Here is a 20927-nt window from a genome sequence, read left to right as displayed (position 1 = left end):
CATATTGATGTAGATAAGAAAGTTCTGCATTTAAACCACATGAAAAAATAATATCCTATTTGTGTGCTGCCATTTACCAGAAACTTGTTTTCGCATCTCAAATTGTTTATGAAATTCAAGGGACGTTACAAATATTTCATTATCATTAGCGTGCCTGAGTGTAAGTAAATGCACTAAATATGACCCATTATATCAAGATGCTGGCAAACAATGTGTCGTACATTCTGGCTCATAGGCTGGTGTGTTTCTGCTGCTGCCTGTGCTGACATCCAGCTACCACTCTGTGCTGCTCCATTAGATAACACAGACATATTTCTTATAGTAGTTCAAGCTCTCTCATAATGGCCTCTCCTATGCATATTGCTTTCTTTGTGTATGCCCTTAAGTTCAAGTGGGTGATTATGTAAATTGACTCCAGTTCCTCAAAAGTTTGATAAGTTAACTTACAACAGAGTAGTGAACCACTTCTCTGAAACTAAAGTTGTAACTACAGCTCAGTTTGGTGTCTGCAAAGGTTTCTCTAGTGACTAAAAATGGTGCAAGATCATGTATTCATACACTAAATAAATGTAACATATGTAGGAGAATAAATCCACTGCTGTAAAAGTACACCAGTGTTGAAAAAACTGTTGGGAACAGTCTCTACCAAAAGTATCTAAGAGTAATCATCCAAATCAACCTCAAGTGGAATGCCTACATAAAACAAATTGCTGAAAAAGCAGATGCCAGACTGATATTCATAGGAAAAATTTTAAGGAAATGTAACTTGTGCAGGATAAAGTGGCTAGCTAAACAAATGTTAGACTGATTCTTGAATATTGCTCAACATATTGGTATGATCCATACCAGGTAGGATTAATAGAAGAGTTAGAGAAGACCCAACAAAGAGTGATGCATTTCATCACAAGATCACGTATTCAGTGTGAGAGTGTTACAGAAATGTGCAACAAACTCCAATGGCAGATGCTACAAGAGAAGCATTGTGCATCAGGTAGAGGCTTACTATGAAATTCCAAGACATTACATTCTGGGAAGAAATGGGCAACATACTATTTCCTCTCAAAATACAGAAATTAAGAGTTGATATGGAGGTCTACTGACAAGTGTCCTTTCCACATACTATTTTCAACGGCACAAGATATAGACATACTGATTTCAAGCATTTACAAGTTAATAGCTTACAACAGCTGATTGCTATGGTGGGCTGCCACCTCTGAGCCTGTGCAGTTGCTCCCAATCCAGGTGTTACACTTGGGGAGGGAATGTTATTTCCTACAATTCCCTTTGTGTACTCAGCTGTCAGATCCTCATTTGTGGTAATAGGCTGCACCACAGGAAGAGGAAGTTGACACAGCAGAGGCTGTCTGAGTCACACCAACACTATTAATCATTTATAAAAATATTTGGGCTTGTTTTATATATATAATGCTACTGTTTGTATTAAAGAATTCTTGAGTTTGCCAATATGTAGGCAGCTGAGAGTGTTCTGTGGAAAGTGACATAAATGCTTTGCCTGAAAAATTAAATAAAGTGTCACTGTAGTGTTTTAAGAGGAGTAATATGGCCTTTTTTGAAGTACCTTTTTTGTGCCCAAATAAACATACATAATCATGCACAGAGTAGTCTAGAAGTAAGACTCACTATCATCAGCATGAGTAGATTAGCTGTAGCCAAAATGTGTAGTTAGTATAGTTAAGAGAAACAAACTTTCAAATCCTTGAAGGCTCTATGTTATGACAATTGCAGAACAGAATGTGTGAATGAATGCTGAGTGAAAATGCAGCCTGAGAAGAGAGTTCTGGTGTAACATACCACTCTGTTTACAGATGTACGACTTCTCAGGTGACACAGCAACAATCTTCACAGGGTCAAAACATCTGGGGAAGGCAGGCTTAATTGACACGTACCGTGGCTCGCAGCACCTGCCACATTGGCATGGAGATCACTGCAGCAGTGTTGTGGGTGCCAGTGACGCTTCCAAATTTCCATCACTCATCAATCCCAATGACACATTGCTCATGTATCGCAAGTCTGTGTGTCGTGCAATGCCCATGGTGAGTCAAAACTCTGTATTTATGATTTTATTTGTTTTCTGGTTACTGCTAAATACGTAGCTAAAAATTGTATTTTTCACTGAATCAGAGTAAAAAAGAACACCTTATTAAGTGATGGAGCAGACATTTGAGATTTGCTGAAAATGTAACATTATTCTCCCTTCTTTATGTTTAACTCTTTTCAAGGTGTCAGTGTTTTGTAAAATAAAATAGTTTCATGTGTTTTACTCAACCCCTGTCCTTCAGCCCTGATTGTTGCTAATAACTTTCAATAATCTACTTATTATTTCTAATATCTTTCTCTCAGTATGAGTCTATAGCTCCCTCCATTATAATATTAGGAGAAAAAATTGTTGTAATATGAAAAATTTATTCCCATCAATCATAAGAAAATCTTTAAAGTTCTGACACCTTCATCTGCCTAGTAACCACCTCTGTTTTAGTCCAGTGATGTATCATATCCCACATATTCCTGAATGAGGTTTCAATAAAACCAGGCTTTCTTAACAATACTTGAAAATAAAAAAATTGAAAAATTTCATTCAAAGGTATTGTGAAATATTTTGTATAAAACATTTTACAAAACATTTGACCAATTTTTCTTTTTCAGAATTATAATTTTTTCCTCCTATAAATTCATTTTGTAAGTGGTAGGTAAGACAAGACACCCTGCAAAATAACATTACATGCCTTCTCTGAAAACTGACTAGAACAGATAGTACAGAAGCCTACTCATCATGGAAATATGTTGGAGTTAATGGCAATGAACAGACTTGACCTCTTTGAGCATGTTCACATGGGAACTGGTATCTTTGCCCATGAGGTATTTGCAGCAAAAATGATAACCAAATCGCAAAGGGCAGTGAAAGCATGTAGAAAGATTTCAGTTAACTAGATAAACTGAAGTAGTATTCTATCTCAGTAAAGAGATTTAAGCATTCAGCTCTGGATAGGAGCATGCAGAGGAATTGAGGCTCAAGTCTATGATGCAATGGAGAGAGATGAAGAATATGTTATTTATTTTTATTTATTTATTCAGCCATTTGATCTATTACAATTAATACATGTTGTATCATTAAATGAAGTCGTGAATATTCTTTATATTTACTGAGCTCCTCCACAGTTCTGTTCCTTATAATGAAATAGATTCAAAGTGTATGCAGTAAAATGTTTTAAGGAGTTCAATACCAACTATGTCAGCTGACTTCCATAATGCATAGAAGACTGAATTTAATTTACTACTTGCACTCTTGATTTGCTCTGTCTATGTTAATTTATCATAAAGGTGGTGACCCAAAAATGTTATAAAGATACTTGCTCAAGTTTATTGATTTTTAGGTCTGGCTTCTTGTGTATTGGTTAACTGCTTTTAAGGCTTATGATAGTGCTTTTTTAAGGTTCCCTACAGAATTAGTAAAAACAAAACCCATTATAGAATTACTTTGTTGTCTGTTGTCTGTCTGTCGGTCCTCCTGTAAAAACATATATCTAAAAACAAAGAAGATGTGACTTACCAAACAAAAGCGCTGGCAGGTTGATAGACATACAAACAAACACAAAAATACACACAAAATTCAAGCTTTCCCAACCAATGCTTGCTTCATCAGGAAAGAGAGAAGGAGAGGGAAAGGCGAAAGGATGTGGATTTTAAGGGAGAGGGTAAGGAGTCATTCCAATCCCGGGAGCAGAAAGACTTACCTTAGGGGGAAAAAAGGACAGGTATACACTCGCATACACACACATATCCATCCGCACATACACAGACACAAGCAGACATTTGTAAAGGCAAAGAGTTTGGGCAGAGATGTCAGTCGAGGTGGAAGTACAAAAGCAAAGATGTTGTTGAATGACAGGTGAGGTATGAGTGGCGGCAACTTGAAATTAGCGGAGGTTGAGGCCTGGCGGGTAACGAGAAGAGAGGTTATACTGAAGGGCAAGTTCCTATCTCTGGAGTTCTGACAGGTTGGTGTTAGTGGGAACTATCCAGATAACCCGGACGGTGTAACACTGTGCCAAGATGTGCTGGCTGTGCACCAAGGCATGTTTAGCCACAGGGTGATCCTCATTACCAACAAACACTGTCCGCCTGTGTCCATTCTTGTGAATGGACAATTTGTTGCTGCTCATTCCCACATAGAAAGCTTCACAGTGTAGGCAGGTCAGTTGGTAAATCACATGGGTGCTTTCACAGGTGGCTCTGTCTTTGATCATGTACACTTTCCAGGTTACAGGACTGGAGTAGGTGGTGGTGGGAGGGTGCATGGGACAGGTTTTAACCGGGGGCGGTTACAAGGGTAGGAGCCAGAGGGTAGGCAAGGTGGTTTGGGGATTTCATAGGGATGAACCAAGAGGTTACGAAGGTTAGGTGGACGGCGGAAAGACACTCTTAGTGGAGTGGGGAGGATTTCATGAAGGATGGATCTCATTTCACGGCAGGATTTGAGGAAGTCGTATCCCTGCAGGAGAGCCACATTCAGAGTCTGATCCAGTCCTGGAAAGTATCCTGTCACAAGTGGGGCACTTTTGGGGTTCTTCTGTGGGAGGTTCTGGATTTGAGGGGATGAGGAAGTGGCTCTGGTTATTTGCCTCTGTACCAGAACCATGGACCTTGCCGTTGGTGGGGAGGGGAGCGATACAGATGGCCGTACCGTAGGTGCAGCCACAACGGAGAGGTATCTGTTGAGAGGCCAGACAAACATGTGGTTCCTGAAGAGGGGCAGCAGCCTTTTCAGTAGTTGCAGGGGAAACAGTCTGGATGATTGACTGATCTGGCCTTGTAACATTAACCAAAACGGCCTTGCTGTGCTGGTACTGCGAACGGCTGAAAGAGAGGAGAAACTATAGCCGTAATTTTTCCCGAGGACATGCAACTTTACTGTATGATTAAATGATGATGGCATCCTCTTGGGTAAAATATTCCGGAGGTAAAATAGTCCCCCATTCGAATCTCCGGGCGGGGACTATTCAGTAGGACGTCATTATCAGGAGAAAGAAAAGTGGCGTTCTACGGATCGGAGCATGGAATGTCAGATCCCTTAACCGGGCAGGTAGGTTAGAAAATTTAAAAAGGGAAATGGATAGGTTAAAGTTAGATATATTGGGAATTAGTGAAGTTTGGTGGCAGGAGGAACAAGACTTCTGGTCAGGTGAATAGAGGGTTATAAACACAAAATCAAATAGGAGTAATGCAGGAGTAGGTTTAATAATGAATAAAAAAATAGGAGTGCGGGTGAGCTACTAAAACAGCATGGTGTACACATTATTGTGACCAAGATAGACACAAAGCCCATGCCTACTACAGTAGTACAAATTTATATGCCAACTAGCTCTGCAGATGATGAAGAAATTGATGAAATGTATGACGAGATAAAAGAAATTATTCAGGTAGTGAAGGGTTATGAAAATTTAATAGTCATGGGTGACTAGAATTCGTCAGTAGGAAAAGGGAGAGAAGGAAACATAGTGGGTGAATATGGTTTGGGGCTAAGAAATGAAGGGGAAGCCGTCTGGTAGAATTTTGCACAGAGCATAACTTAATCATAGCTAACACTTGGTTCAAGAATCACGAAAGAAGGTTGTATACATGGAAGTATCCTGGAGATACTAAAAGGTATCAGATAGATTATATAATGGTAAGACAGAGATTCAGGAATCAGGTTTTAAATTGTAGGACATTTCCAGGGGCAGATGTGGACTCTGACCACAATCTATTGGTTATGAACTGTAGATTAAAACTGAAGAAACTGCAAAAAGGAGGGAACTTAAGGAGATATGACCTGGATAAACTGAAGGAACCAGAGGTTGTACAGAGTTTCACGGAGAGCATAAGGGAACAATTGACAGGAATGGGGCAAACAAATACAGTAGAAGAAGAATGGATAGCTTTGAGGGATGAAGTAGTGAAGGCAGCAGATAATCAAGTAGGTAAAAAGACGAGGGCTAGTAGAAATCCTTGGGTAACAGAAGAGTTATTGAATTTAATTGATGAAAAGAGAAAATAAAAAAATGCAGTTAATGAATCAGGCAGAAAGGAATACAACCGTCTCAAAAATGAGACCGACAGGAAGTGCAAAATGGCTAAGCAGGGATGGCTAGAGGACAAATGTAAGGATGTAGAAGCTTATCTCACTAGGGGTAAAGTAGATAATGCCTATAGGAAAATTAAAGAGACCTTTGGAGAGAAGAAAATCACTTGTATGAATATCAAGAACTCAGATGGCAACCCAGTTCTAAGCAAAGAAGGGGAGGCAGTAAGGTGGAAGGAGTATATAGGGGGTTTATACAAGGGCGATGTACTTGAGGACAATATTATGGAAATGGAAGAGGATGTAGATGAAGACGAAATGGGAGTTAAGATACTGCGTGAAGAGTTTGACGTAGACAACACTCCATTAGAACTACTGACAGCCTTGGGAGAGCCAGTCATGACAAAACTCTACCAGCTGGTGAGCAAGATGCATGAGACAGGCGAAATACCCTCGGATTTCAAAAAGAATATAATAATTCCAATCCCAAAGAAAACAGGTGTTGACAGATGTGAAAATTACCGACCTATCACTTTAATAAGTCACAGCTGCAAAATACTAACGCGAATTCTTTACAGACGTTTGGAAAAACTGGTAGATGCGGACCTCTTGGAGGATCAGTTTGGATTCCGTAGAAATGTTGGAACCCGTGAGGCAATACTGACCTTACGACTTACCTTAGAAGAAAGATTAAGGAAAGGCAAACCTATGTTTCTAGCATTTGTAGACTTGGAAAAAGCTTTTGACAATGTTGACTGGCGTACTCTCTTTCAAATTCTGAAGGTGGCAGGGGTAAAATACAGGGACGAAAGGCTATTTACAATTTGTACATCAACCAGATGGCAGTCATAAGAGTCGAGGGGCATGAAAGGGAAGCAGTGGTTGGGAATGGAGTGAGACAGGGTCGTAGCCTCTCCCCGATGTTATTCAATCTGTATATTGAGCAAGCAGTAAAGGAAACAAAGAAAAATTCAGAGTAGGTATTAAAATTCATGGAGAAGAAGTAAAAAATTTGAGGTTCGCGATGACATTGTAATTCTGTCAGAGACAGGAAAGGACCTCGAAGAGCAGTTGAACGGAATGGACAGTGTCTTGAAACAAGGATATAAGATGAACATCAACAAAAGCAAAACGAGGATAATGGAATGTAGTCAAATTAAATTGGGTGATGCTGAGGGAATTAAATTAGGAAATGAGACACTTAAAGTAGTAAAGGAGTTTTGCTATTTAGAAAGTAAAATAACTGATGATGGTCGAAGTAGAGAGGATATAAAATGTAGACTGGCAATGGCAAGGAAAGCGTTTCTGAAGAAGAGAAATTTGTTTGCATCAAATATAGATTTATGTATCAGGAAGACGTTTCTGAAAGTATTTGTATGGAGTGTAGCCATGTATGGAAGTGAAACATGGACTATAACAAGTTTGGACAAGAAGAGATTAGAAGCTTTCGAAATGTGGTACTACAGAAGAATGCTGAAGATAAGGTGGATAGATCACGTAACTAATGAGGAGGTATTGAATAGGACTGGAGAGGAGAGAAGTTTGTGGCACAACTTGACTAGAAGAAGGGATCGGTTGGTAGGACATGTCCTCAGGCATCAAGGGATCACAAATTTAGCATTGGATGGCAGCGTGGAGGGTAAAAATCGTGGAGGGAGACCAAGAGCTGAATACACTAAGCAGATTCAGAAGGATGTAGGTTGCAGTAGGTACTGGGAGATGAAGAAGCTAGCACAGGACAGAGTAGCATGGAGAGCTGCATCAAACCAGTCTCAGGACTGAAGACAACAACTACAACGACAACAACCAGATCGGGAGGGTAGTTGCGGGATGCGAAAGCTGTTTTCAGGTTGTTGGTGTAATGGTTCAGGGATTCCAGACTAGAGCAGATTCGTTTGCCACGAAGACCTAGGCTGTAGGGAAGGGACCGTTTGATGTGGAATGGGTGGCAGCTGTCATAATGGAGGTACTGTTGTTTGTTGGTGGGTTTGATGTGGATGGACGTGCGAAGCTGGGCATTGGACAGATGTCAAGGAAAGCGGCATGGGATTTGGAGTAGGATCAGGTAAAACTGATGGAACCAAAGGAGTTGTGGTGGGATAGGAAATTCTGGAGTTCTTCTTCACTGTGAGTCCAGATCATGAAGATGTCATCAATAAATCTGTACCAAACTTTGGGTTGGCAGGCCTGGGTAACCAAGAAGGCTTCCTCTAAGTGACCCATAAATAGTTTGGCATACGAGGGGGCCATGGCTGTTCCCTTTAATTCTTGGTATGTCTGGCCTTCGAAAGTGTAGAAGTGGGGGGTCAGGATGAAGAGGTTTTAGGTAGGGTGGCATGTGACTGACGTGAAAGGAAGTGCTCCATCGCAGCGAGGTCTTGAACGTGCGGAATATTTGTGTATAAGGAAGTGGCATCAATAGTTACAAGGATGGTTTCCGGGGGTAACAGAATGGGTAAGGATTCCAGGCGTTCGAGGAAGTGGTTGGTGTCTTTGATGAAGGATGGGAGACTGCATGTAATGGGTTGAAGGTGTTGATCTACGTAGGCAGAGATACATTCCGTGGGGTCATGGTAACCAGCTACAGTGGGGCGGCCAGGATGATTGGGTTTGTGAATTTTAGGAAGGTAGAAGGTAGGGATGCGGGGTGTCGGTGGGGTCAGGAGGTTGATGGAGTCAGGTGAAAGGTTTTGTAGGGGGCCTAAGGTTCTGAGGATTCCTTGAACCTCCGCCTGGACATCAGGAATGGGATTACCTTGGCAAACTTTGTATGTAGAGTTGTCTGAAAGCTGATGCAGTCCCTCAGCCACATACTCCCAACAATCAAGTACCACGGTCGTGGAACCCTTGTCCGCCGGAAGAATGATGATGGATTGGTCAGTCTTAAGATCACAGATAGCCTGGGCTTCAGCAGTGGTGATGCTGGGAGTAGGATTAAGGTTCTTTAAGAAGGATTGAGAGGCAAGGCTGGAAATCAGAAATTCCTGGAAGGTATGGAGACTGACATCTCTGCCCAAGCTCTTTGCCTTTAGAAATGTCTGTCTGTGTCTGTGTATGTGCAGATCGATATGTGTGTGTATGCGAGTGTATACCTGTCCTTTTTTCCTCCTAAGGTAAGTCTTTCCGCTCCTGGGATTGGAACTACTCCTTACCCTCTCCCTTCAAACCCACATCCTTTCGTCTTTCCCTCTCCTTCCCTCTTTCCTGATGAATAACCGTTGGTTGCGAAAGCTTGAATTTTGTGTGTATGTTTGTGTGTCTATCAACCTGCCAGCGCTTTCGTTTGGTAAGTCACATCTTCTTTGTTTTTAGATATATTTTTCCCACGTGGAATGTTTCCCTCTATCATATTCATATCATTAATTTGAACCTAACAATTATGTTTGTTATTGTCACTGTTGCATTTCGAAATCTTTTCTGTCATCTTATTTTCTCTTTCTGTTTTTGCAAGTAGTTTCACTTTATATTCACCGTCTCCTTTTCACCGTAACTACCATACAATTTTATCCCGCCTGTATAGACTCAATAATACATAACCCATGTCCAACCCATAATAAAAAAAAATACGATTTCAACACTACCGCTGCTATAAAATCCACCGTTTCCAGTTCACAAAGAGTTCCTTTCACCTATTAAACAACCATTTCGGCTAGTTCTAATAACTTTTGCTTTATTTCGTTTTCCGTTTTTCCCACATCACTGATCTTTTTTAGCCGCTTCCCACAGGTTTTAACGTCATTATTTCCTCATCAGACAATTGTTAGCCTCATTTTCATAATCTGCCACCACAAAACCACTCCTTTTAATACATTTGCACGCAGTTTTTTCGTAATTTTCACGAATTTCTCCGCCCTTTAACGTGTATTGCCGGCAACACAACTACCTAACCTTTGTGCACATCGTTATTTACCAACCCAAGTTCACCACAGGATCAACATAGCTCAGCTTTTACCAATATTTTTTCGTCTTTTTTCACACCAGATCTACAGTTGCTTTCTAGTTCACCTTTATCTCTCCCCATATATTTTTATTTTCATTTCAGCCTCATGTCACACTTTCCACCTTCTAATATCATGTCACCTTCACAACATCCCAACAACAACCCCATTAAGTTTTATTTACATTCCCTCCACAAACATGCCTTCGCCCTAGCCAGATTATGTTCCCATATTTTATTTTCCCAGGCTTGTTTGACATTTGGCATTACCCCCAAAGGCCTCAAGCTTAAAGTTCCCATCTCTGGCTGTAACCCTTCTTTCCATCAGTCCCTATACCAGTTCCAAACTGAACAATCCATTGCACTCACCCACTTAATCCTTCACATACACATCAATTCAGCCAATGAACACACCCATCAACTCCTATCCTTAATAAAAGTCCTCAATCTTTCCTCTCCCTCATCATCACCGGCTGTTCAGAGCATCCTCCTTCAGGCCAACTGCAAATTAGAACAGCATGCCACCCTCCACCTCAAAAACTATCCAATCTCCTGGTTTCCCACCTCCAGAGATGCAACTCACTCACCCTTCACAACCTTTCCAGCAAACCTCAGACTCCTCTCATCACACACAGACCCAGTCTCTCCCATCTACACAATCTCCCACTTCCAGCTCCACTCCCCCCAACACATCAAAATTCTAGTCAGCACAATCCGGAACCACAACACCCCAATTCAGTAGTTAACCTTTCCTCCAAACCTCTCTCCCAATCCGAAAGCTCTGTCCTATCCAAAGGCCTCACCTTCAGCCCCACTCACAGATTCAACCAAACAGCCCTTGTCAAAGATTTACTGTCCTACACTCGTACTCTCTGCTGGAACATCACTTAGCCATGAAGAAAAATGATCCTAATCCTACTCCTAATGATCCAACTCCCCAAGACACTATCCAAATTGAACCCTGCCTGGAACAGTTCCGTCCTCCGTCACAGCGAGACCCACCAACTCTTCCTCAAAATCACCCTCTCCAAACCTTCCAGGAATTTCTGACTTCTAGCCTTGCCTCTCAATCCTTCTTTAAAAAACCTTAATCCTACTCCCAACATCACCACTGCTGAAGCCCAGGCTATCCGTGATCTGAAGGCTGACCGATCCATCGTCATTCTTCCGGCGGACAAGGGTTCCACAACCGTGGTACTTGATCATCGGGAGTATGTGGCTGAGGGACTGCATCAGCTTTCAGACAACACTACATACAAAGTTTGACAAGGTAATCCCATTCCTGATGTCCAGGCAGAGCTTCATGGAATACTCAGAACCTTAGGCCCCCTACAAAACCTTTCACCTGACTCCATCAACCTCCTGACCCCACCGACACCCTGCACCCCTACCTTCTGCCTTCATCAAAGACGCCTGGAATCCTTACCCAATCTGTTACCCCCAGAAACCATCCTTGTAACCATTGATGCCACTTCCTTATACACAAATATTCTGCACGTCCAAGGCCTCGCTGCGATGGAGCACTTCCATTCACGTAAATCACCTGCCACCCTACCTAAAACCTCTTTCCTCATTACCTTAGCCAGCTTCATCCTGGCCCACTGCGCCACTGTTTCGACTAATTCACAAACACTAATGTATTTCATTCAGTAAGAACTGGATTTTGGCTCGTGCTGGATTTTACCAGTCTCTCGCACTAACTATCTCTTTTCATTTTCCACTTAGAGTCGTAATTGCCTTCAGATTTTTTTTTTTTTTTTTTTTTTTTTTAACTATACAATTGTATTTCCGTCTCATCTGATGTAAGTCCCCATGTCATGTCTGCCCACTCATTGCGTACTTGCCCTCCAGAGCCAAGCTTGACTTTACAAAACCTTGCCTCTTGCATTATTGTACACATCTTATAATATAGGCCTAGCGTGCAAGTTCCTAGATTAGTGTTAGATTTGTGACTTTCGTTTACACGATAAATTCGTGCAAATCTCTGCCTTAGCAGATGGTAATATATTTTAACAGTGCTTAGCGGTAGTCGCGTTTAATGATTTGCTTTGTACCTTGTCCACAACACATGAGGTACCTTGGGTGATGTACACCCTGCACTCATGTTGTTTAGTAAATTATGATTGAGCATATTTCAAGATCGGTATAGACATAAATACATGGAACAACATATACACTATAATATTGAATTTCATAAGTTTCGTTACTGCTACAGTTCAAAAACATTCATGACACACTAATGAAAAATTTCTTCATCATTACATGCTGTTGAACTTTTTTTAACAAATATTTTTAAAGCATTTTTAAAAATGAAATTTGTAAATTATTCTTAAACCTACGTTCATTTAATCCTTCAAAATGCAATTGCTTAAAAATACTGTTATTCCTTAACATTTGCAAAATTGAATCGCACTAATCTTGTGTGTCTCATTGTCTTTAGATGTTACACTACAATCTGAACATTTACACACAGAAAAACATACACTCTAAACTTAACCTACTACACACATATGTAAACGTTGCTCTACTGAGCGAACTTCTTTAAGTCTTTGTATGGATAGAGTCCTTTAATGTCTTCCGATTCTACGTCACCCAACAAATAGCTACATCCATGTGGTATGTCTATGATTTTGTAGGACCCGGCATACACCGGTTGCCATTTCTTATTCTTTTTCGCTATCAGAGACGACTTGGGATGAGTCCTTATTAGCACCAAGTCACCTGGTTGATACACTGTTACCTTCTTCATTTTCTTGACATGCTTCTCCTTTCGGCGCCCCGCGCATCTCGTTAAGTTAAGTAAAGTCTCAGCTATAATTTGTTCGTGAGGTACAACTTGTCGTGGTACAGTTGGTAATGGTGACAGCCAGCTGTCGGTTTCATTCTTTCCAAACATGACTTCTAGTGGAGTATAACCAGAGGCTGAATGTGGCAATCTATTGTGGAGTTGCTCAAAAGTCGAAACGTATTCTGCCCACTTGGTGTGGCGATTCGGAATGTAAGTTCTCATGAACCTGTTCAGCTCTTTAAAGGTACGCTCTACAAGACTGCTCTCCGGGTGAAATCGAGCTACAAAAATATGTTTAATACCTTGCTCTTGTAGAAACGTTTTCCATTTGAGACCAGTAAAATAGGTGGCATTATCGGATAATATGATCTGTGGTTTGCCAACATTAACAAAATAATCTGTTCATAATTTCTGAATGAGGGGTGTGGCCGTTGAAGCTTTTACAGGATACAATTTTAGAAATTTGGAAAAGGCATCATATACAGCAAATATATATTTCACACCACCTCTGCCTGTGGGTGTTGGCCCTAGAATGTCAACAGAAACCTGTCGTAATGGTTTGTTAGGAACAACAGGGTGCAATTCACTTACAGTGGGCAGATTTGTAGGTTTCGTCCTTTAACAAACTACACATGTCCGTATAACATTCTGAATTATTCTTTTCATATTCTTAAAATGAAATTGTCTTGCGAGAAGTGCTCTACATTTTTCAATGCCCACGTGCCCCCACGAAAGGTGCACGTGCCAGATTAAATCGCTGATACATACTTCCGGTACACAGATACACCACAAGTCCTTGTTAACATCGTTCCGGTAATATAATACCCCATTTTGACAGCATAATGGTACCTATCTGATTTCCACCCGAAGACAGGAGTTCTTGTTTGACTTTTCCCAAGGCGGGATCTTCTTCCTGTAAACTAGGTCGTTGCTTGCACGCCTGCAGGAACTTTTTTCGACAAGTAGGGTCTTTCATAACTAAAATTTTGTACTCTGTTGCCTGTTCTAGTATTGTTGTTAACTCAGGCAGACCTTGAGGCAACCGTGACAAAGCGTCAGGTACTACGTTGTCACAACCTTTTATATACATTATTTGAAATTGATATTCCTGCAGAGCAAGCACCCACCTAGTCAACCTGTCGTGCATTAACTTGCATGTCAGCAAAAAACTTAAGGCCTGATGATCACAGAGAATTTTTACATTTTTTCCGTACACATAATATCTGAACTTCTTCATGGCCCATACTACTGCTGTTGTTTCGAGTTCTGTATATGATCGTTCACAACCCGACAACACTCGGCTTGCGAAACCGATTATTCTTACGTTCTTGTTTCCACCTTCCTCATCGATTTGGAATAAACAAGCGCCCAGTCCGACAGTGGAAGCGTCTGTAGCAAGGCAAAATTCCTTTGACATGTCAGGATGTGACAATAGATTAGCATTTAGAAGGGCTTGTCGTATTTGCTCAAACGACTGCTGGCACAGTTCATTCCATATCCAGGGTGTATTCTTTCTCAACAAGTTTAACAGGGTATTATCATTTAAAAGCTGGTCAGGTATGAATCGTCTGAAAAACGACACTAGACCCAGAAATGCCTTTAACTGTTTCTTGGTTCTAGGAGGAGGGAAGTTCTCAATTGCTGCCATTTTCTTCGGATCGGACACAATACCTGTAGGTGATATTACATGACCAAGAAATTTTATTCTCTCCCTGCCAAATTTGGATTTTGCGAGGTTTGCTGTTACGCCTACCTCAGAAAATCTTTTTAGTACGCATCTCAGTGTGTCCATGTGGCTTTCCCAATCGGGAGTAGCTATTAGTAAGTCATCGACATACAACGATACTCGGTCCAACAAATCTGGTCCTAATACTGTATCGAGCACTGCAATGAAGACACCTGCACTAACATTTAATCGAAATGGTAAAACTTTAAATTGGTAACTTCTGCCGGCAAACACAAATGCAGTGTACTCTCTTGATGATTCGGTTAGTGGGATTTGCCAATACGACGAACGCATATCGATAGAGGTCAGATATTTAACTCCATAAAACTTCTGTATCTGTTCATCCAGGTTTTCTGGCCGCATCAAGCACGAGACGTATACTGCCGCCCGCTTTCGCTACGGCCACGAACGGACTGCTGTATGGGGATAGAGATGGTTCAATTATCCCCCAATCGAGCATTTTTCTTATTTCCTTCGTAACTGCCTCCTTCTTTGACCACGGGATGGTGTAGTTTGCGTGACAGAAAGTATCGTGAGGTACCACTCCGATGTTATAGGTGTAGCCCTCGATAACACCGGGTTTTTCCGAAAACACATTCTCATAATCTGTAAGTAGTTGAGTCAATTCGTTTTGTTGTCCTTCAGTCAAATGTTCTGATTCCCTGACTTTCATGGCTATCAGTTTCCTTTTTTCCTCTTTGTCTTCAGTAATAAATTCTTTATAATATGCTTGTCTTGTACTTAAGTCAGAATATAAATTCATTACCTGTATTCCTTCGAATCTAAACTGAAAGTTCCGGCAATATTTACCGTGCGCTTCCCGTGACCTCAACAATGGCAAAATTACACGTATACCCTCATTCATAAGGCTTACTTCCCCGCACAAAAGATCGATTTTTGCTTCTCTCTGGCGTAAAAATTCCATCCCCAGGATGCAAGCAACACCTAATCCCTTAACTACTAGGAACGAGCTTTTCATTGCTTCACTTCCTACCGTAAATTCAACTTTCACCTGGTGCTTTATGAGATTGTGCACCTATTGCACCTGTTACATTTCGATTCTTCACTGGAAATACTGGTATTCTATTATGTTGACTCAAGTACTTGTAAAAATTTGCACTCACGACACTGGTTGACGCACCGATACCGCCTATTATCTGTATTGGTGCTCCGTACATATCTGCTTGCAATATGGCCTGCACAACACTTTTGTCGGTTCGGGTACATTTCTGCGGTATGTCTACAAGCTCCTTTTCTATTTTTATTCCCTCATTGTATGTCAGCATACAAAGTTTATGGCTGTCACTATACCATCCTGCAGCCAACAACAGAGAGCGTATTGTGGTTGTCTCTAGTTTAACAGATGAGCATTAGTGGGTTGACAGTTGTCTGTCACTACCACTAACCTCACATTGTGGTTCTGGTTGTTGTTCTTGCCACTGTTGAGTTGGCCGCCCTGCCTCCCCGATGGTGTATTTTGATACTGTGTATGGCTCTGGTTTTGCGGTGGTCGGTTGTAACTTCCTGACATGTTCTGTGACGGACCTGGGTTGGCGTTCCATTGTGGCGCTGTGTTTTGTTGCCACTGTGGTGTCGGTTCATTACAACCACGCCACTGGTTTCGGTTGTTCCGCCATTGCGGATTGCCGTTACCATTATATCCATTAGTCATGCGTCCATCATGATGTCTCTTTCAATTTTGACGATTACAACCGTTGCCGTTATAACCATTGCCATTGTTTGTGCCTCGATTCTGTTACCGGTGCGCTTGTCTATTCCCGTTACCATTTGGTACTAAGTTACTACCGTTACTGTGGCTGCTATTGTAATCGGCTGGCCGGCCGCGGTGGTCTCGCGGTTCTAGGCGCGCAGTCCGGAACCGTGGGACTGCTACGATCGCAGGTTCGAATCCTGCCTCGGGCATGGATGTGTGTGGTGTCCTTAGGTTAGTTAGGTTTAAGTAGTTCTAAGTTCTAGGGGACTGATGACCACAGCAGTTGAGTCCCATAGTGCTCAGAGCCATTTGCACCATTCTTTTGTAATCGGCTTTTTGTTGATTGCAGCCTGCATGGTTCCACTTGTTTTCGGTTTTCATGTCTTCGATCAATAAGTCAACAGAATCCACTATTTCTATGAATTGTTCTATATCGTATTCCGGCACATTGATGAAATATCTTTTAATTTCACTGGGCAACTTCATTTTTATTAATCTGATTATGTCACGATCGGACATTGGCTCGTCCCAGTACCTTGTTTTGTTTATATACTTTTCGAAATATTTGCGTAACGTTCCCATCTTAGGATTGTACATTTCTGGACTGTACAACTCCTTGCGTAGTCTTTCTTGGATGCTATCGGACCAGAATTTTTGCAAGAATGCCCCTTCAAACTGTTATACCGTTAGACATTTTTCGGACACGTCGGTGGCCCACAGACCACGAACTGTATTGTTTGTCTTTCCGTCCATGTCCTGAGAAACACATTCCTGAAGCTCTTAATAAATACCACAGGATGGACATTTCGACTTTCGCCATTGAAGGGTTGGAATGTCCTGTGTTTTATTACATTGTCCTCTTTTTTGCACATCTGATTGCTACATTCTGTGACATTCATTACTTCGTGATGTGCGCTGCACGGTATCGCATGTTGTTCGTGCCCGTAATTCACATTAGGCTGCGGTTGGCACTCGCACCCTGCATACCGTCTGCGTTATTATAGTTGTCAGTACGCTGAGTCGGATTCATTATCTGTCCGCCACTGTTTACACTGCTTTCCAACACAGACAGTCTCCGAGCGACCTCCTGTTGCCAATTTGGCAACTCCGCTGTCACACGGGATTTGATCGGTGTTAATTCGGCATGTAGTGCGGCAGCGCTAGCGTCAATATTTACACTCGCGGCCGCAGTCGCTTGTTCTACAGCTGTTTTTACGTCTCTTTCAATCTTTGCAGATGCCTCGCGATCCTTTACTTCTAGCCATTCATTGAATTCTTTGTCGACTTTTTGAGCTTGCACTTCCAAATATGTATCAGTACTTTTCCGTGCATCTATCCCCACATTATCCAAGCTGTTGGTTAAAGTCTGGACATTATCTTCAAGCCTAGCCTGCGATATATGTAATTTTTGCATCTCGCCGGCTAAGCTTTGCACATGATCGGGGATTTCTTTGCAAGCGTCCCGCATCTCCGCAACTTCGCTTTGGATACTGTCTAGCTTCGCTTCACTGCGCTGCTCTTGCTCAATGAGCTTTTGCGTTAATTTTTTCTCCTGCTCATGTAGCATCTGAGCCAGGTTTTCGTCTCTTTCTCTATCTCTTTCTTCGAGTCTACGCAGAAATTCAGCAAAATAGTCTGCAATTGGTGAGCATACTGCCGCTTAATCTAGCACTTGATTGCCTCTCTGCCCAGGCAGTGGAGTTGTTGTTATTCTATTCCCATTCTGCTGTGGAGCGTCATTCACCGTCCACAGATCCTCCCCCCCCCCCGCTCCGGAAATTATGTTATCCGAGGCGGTGGCTTGGGATTCGTTTGTGTATTGCAAATGACCCTCACTTTCCATATTAATAAAATTTTGTTTGTCTGGTACGGATGCTTTAGCTTGTCCTATCTTACCCACAATAAATTCACTTTAAGCCACTGACGAATCTTTAATACCGATACACACACGAATGATTATCCCCTCCAAAAACAAACATAAATACACAAAAATTAATTACCACTTTACTTACTATTTTTTTCCGTCGAAGGTATCTCATTTGCACATGGGTTCGATATTCCGCACAGAGCTACACAGGATGCTTGCACAATGGGCCTTACCTTACTTATTTTTCTTTCTTGCAATCCTTTTTCTTTTCGACACTTTTTCTTCTCCAGATCTCCTCAGGGTGTGGTTTTGTTGTTGTACATGTAAAAGAATTCATATCAGCATTAATATTTTACAACAATTAGACACATACGTTATTACATTCATTACAATAGAATCATACTGATCGGTCCCCAAAATTGCGGCGCCAATCACGCGTCCGTCGGCCGTCGTAATTTAATATATTATTATTGTTGTTATTATTTTTTATTGTTGCTGACTTATGTGGTAAGCCTTAATAAAAATGATATTTCATTTAATTTTGATTTATAATTAAATGCTTTCTTGAAGTTCTCCTTTTTAACCATATTAATCTCAAATTATTTGTTACGTTAATGAATGTTAGACTTGCTGAATCTTAAAACATGAGTATATAAGCTGAACAATGTAATGTACTTTTCATATTAATTTCCTCGGCTAGTCAGCTCACTTTAAAGCAAAAGATCTTTACTTATTAATAACAATTGCGGCCCACACACGCGCGAGAGTACTTTTTCTCTTACCTCCGTTAACCATTGCCACGTAGTCGGAGTCCTGGCTCTGGCTGTCGGCTATGGTACTGAAAATAAGAATCTTAAAGCTACGTATTTCTGCAACTTCGTGCGGCTGCGGAGAAGAATTAATATTATGGTAATAGCGGGCGAGTATTTCGCTTCCGCTAATTTTTCATAAGTAATGGCGTCGTTGGCTGCATCAGCAGCTGCGATTGTTGAACTGTAAATTACTTGAATGCAGGTTAATTCAAGGAAGGCGGACATGAAATCGGGATCACCTCTTACAAATTAAAAGTGCACAATAAGATTACCTCAATATATATATGTAATCTGCTTAACTCATACCAATATGCTTACATTTGCCAGCACTCGCAAGATGTCCGTCTATACACAATCAAGACAAGAAGTGAAGACAACAAAAAATTGACAAAACAGCGTATCTTGTCACCTGTTTAGATCATTCTGTCATAAATTATTTCTTTGCAATCGAAACTTACATAGAGAAATTATTATTTTACGGCTACATGATAAAAATATATTAATCAATTTTTAAATGTCTCTTCTTTATAAGCACTGTTTTTAAGTCTTTTCGTAATATAGCACTGGGGACGCTATATAAGTCACATCGTCTTTGTTTTTAGATATATTTTTCCCACGTGGAATGTTTCCCTCTATATATCCCTCTATATATCCAAATCCTATGCCATTTTCCTTGACGTTGACCTCCATCTGTCCAATGGCCAGCTTCACACATCCGTCCACATCAAACCCACCAACAAGCAACAGTACCTCCATTATGACAGCTGCCACCCATTCCAAACAAACGGTCCCTTCCCTACAGCCTAGGCCTTCGTGGCAAACGAATCTGCTCCAGTCCTGAATCCCTGAACCACTACACCAACAACCTGAAAACAGCTTTCGCATCCCACAACTACCCTCCCGACCTGGTACAGAAGCAAATAACCAGAGCCACTTCCTCATCCCCTCAAACCCGGAACCTCTCACAGAAGAACCCCAAAAGAGCCCCACTTGTGAGATGATACTTCCCGGGATTGGGTCAGACTCTGAATGTGGCTCTCCAGCAGGGATACGACTTCCTAAAATCCTGCCCCGAAATGAGATCCATCCTTCATGAAATCCTCCCCACTCCACCAAGAGTGTCTTTCCGCCGTCCACCTGACCTTCGTAACCTCTTGGTTCATCCCTATGAAATCCCCAAACCACCTTCCCTACCCTCTCGCTCTTACCCTTGCAACCGCCCCCGGTGTAAAACCTGTCCTATGCACCCTCCCACCACCACCTACTAGCGTCCTGTAACTCGGAAGGTGTACACGATCAAAGGCAGAGCCACGTGTGAAAGCACCCATGTGATTTACCAACTGACCTGCCTACACTGTGAAGCTTTCTATGTGGGAATGAGCAGCAACAAACTGTCCATTCGCATGAATGGACACAGGCAGACAGTGTTTGTTTGTAATGAGCATCACCCTGTGGCTAAACATGCCTTGGTGCACAGCCAGCACATCTTGGCACAGTGTTACACCATCTGGGTTATCTGGATAGTTCCCACCAACACCAACCTATCCGAATTCCGAGGATGGGAACTTGCCCTTCAATATATCCTCTCTTCTTGTTATCCACCAGGCCTCAATCTCCGCTAATTTCAAGTTGCCGCCACTCATACCTCACCTGTCATTCAACATCATCTATGCCTCTGCACTTCTGCCTCAACTGACATCTCTGCCCAAACTCTTTGCCTTTAAATATGTCTGCTTGAAGAAGAATTAAATGATTATGAATGAAGAATTAAATGATCTGCTGAATGGAATGAACAGTCTAATGAGTACACAGTATGGTTTGAGAGTAAATCGGAGAAAGACGAAGATAATTAGAGGTAGTAGAAATGAGAACAGTGAGAAACTTAACATCAGGATTGATGGTCACGAAGTCAATGAAGTTAAGGAATTCTGCTACCTAGGCTGTAAAATAACCAATGACAGAAAGAGCAAGGAGGACATCAAAAGCAGACTCGCTATGGCAAAA

The 20927-nt window shown here is 41.6% G+C and overlaps 1 protein-coding gene across 1 annotated transcript in view; it reads left to right on the top strand.

Moving 5' to 3' along the window:
* LOC126284543 (scavenger receptor class B member 1-like) overlaps positions 1-20927 on the top strand; it is a 212660-nt gene that overhangs the window by 171913 nt on the left and 19820 nt on the right. The window contains exon 6 of the mRNA XM_049983545.1: positions 1827-2054. Within this exon, the coding sequence (XP_049839502.1) occupies positions 1827-2054 (228 nt within the window). The remainder of the gene's footprint in view (positions 1-1826; positions 2055-20927) is intronic.

This window comes from Schistocerca gregaria, chromosome 8, assembly GCF_023897955.1.
Source record: "Schistocerca gregaria isolate iqSchGreg1 chromosome 8, iqSchGreg1.2, whole genome shotgun sequence".
NCBI classification, from domain to species: Eukaryota; Metazoa; Arthropoda; class Insecta; order Orthoptera; family Acrididae; genus Schistocerca; species Schistocerca gregaria.
The sequence above is the reverse complement of the archived record's forward strand: the minus strand, read 5'-3'. Positions and strand labels throughout refer to the sequence as shown.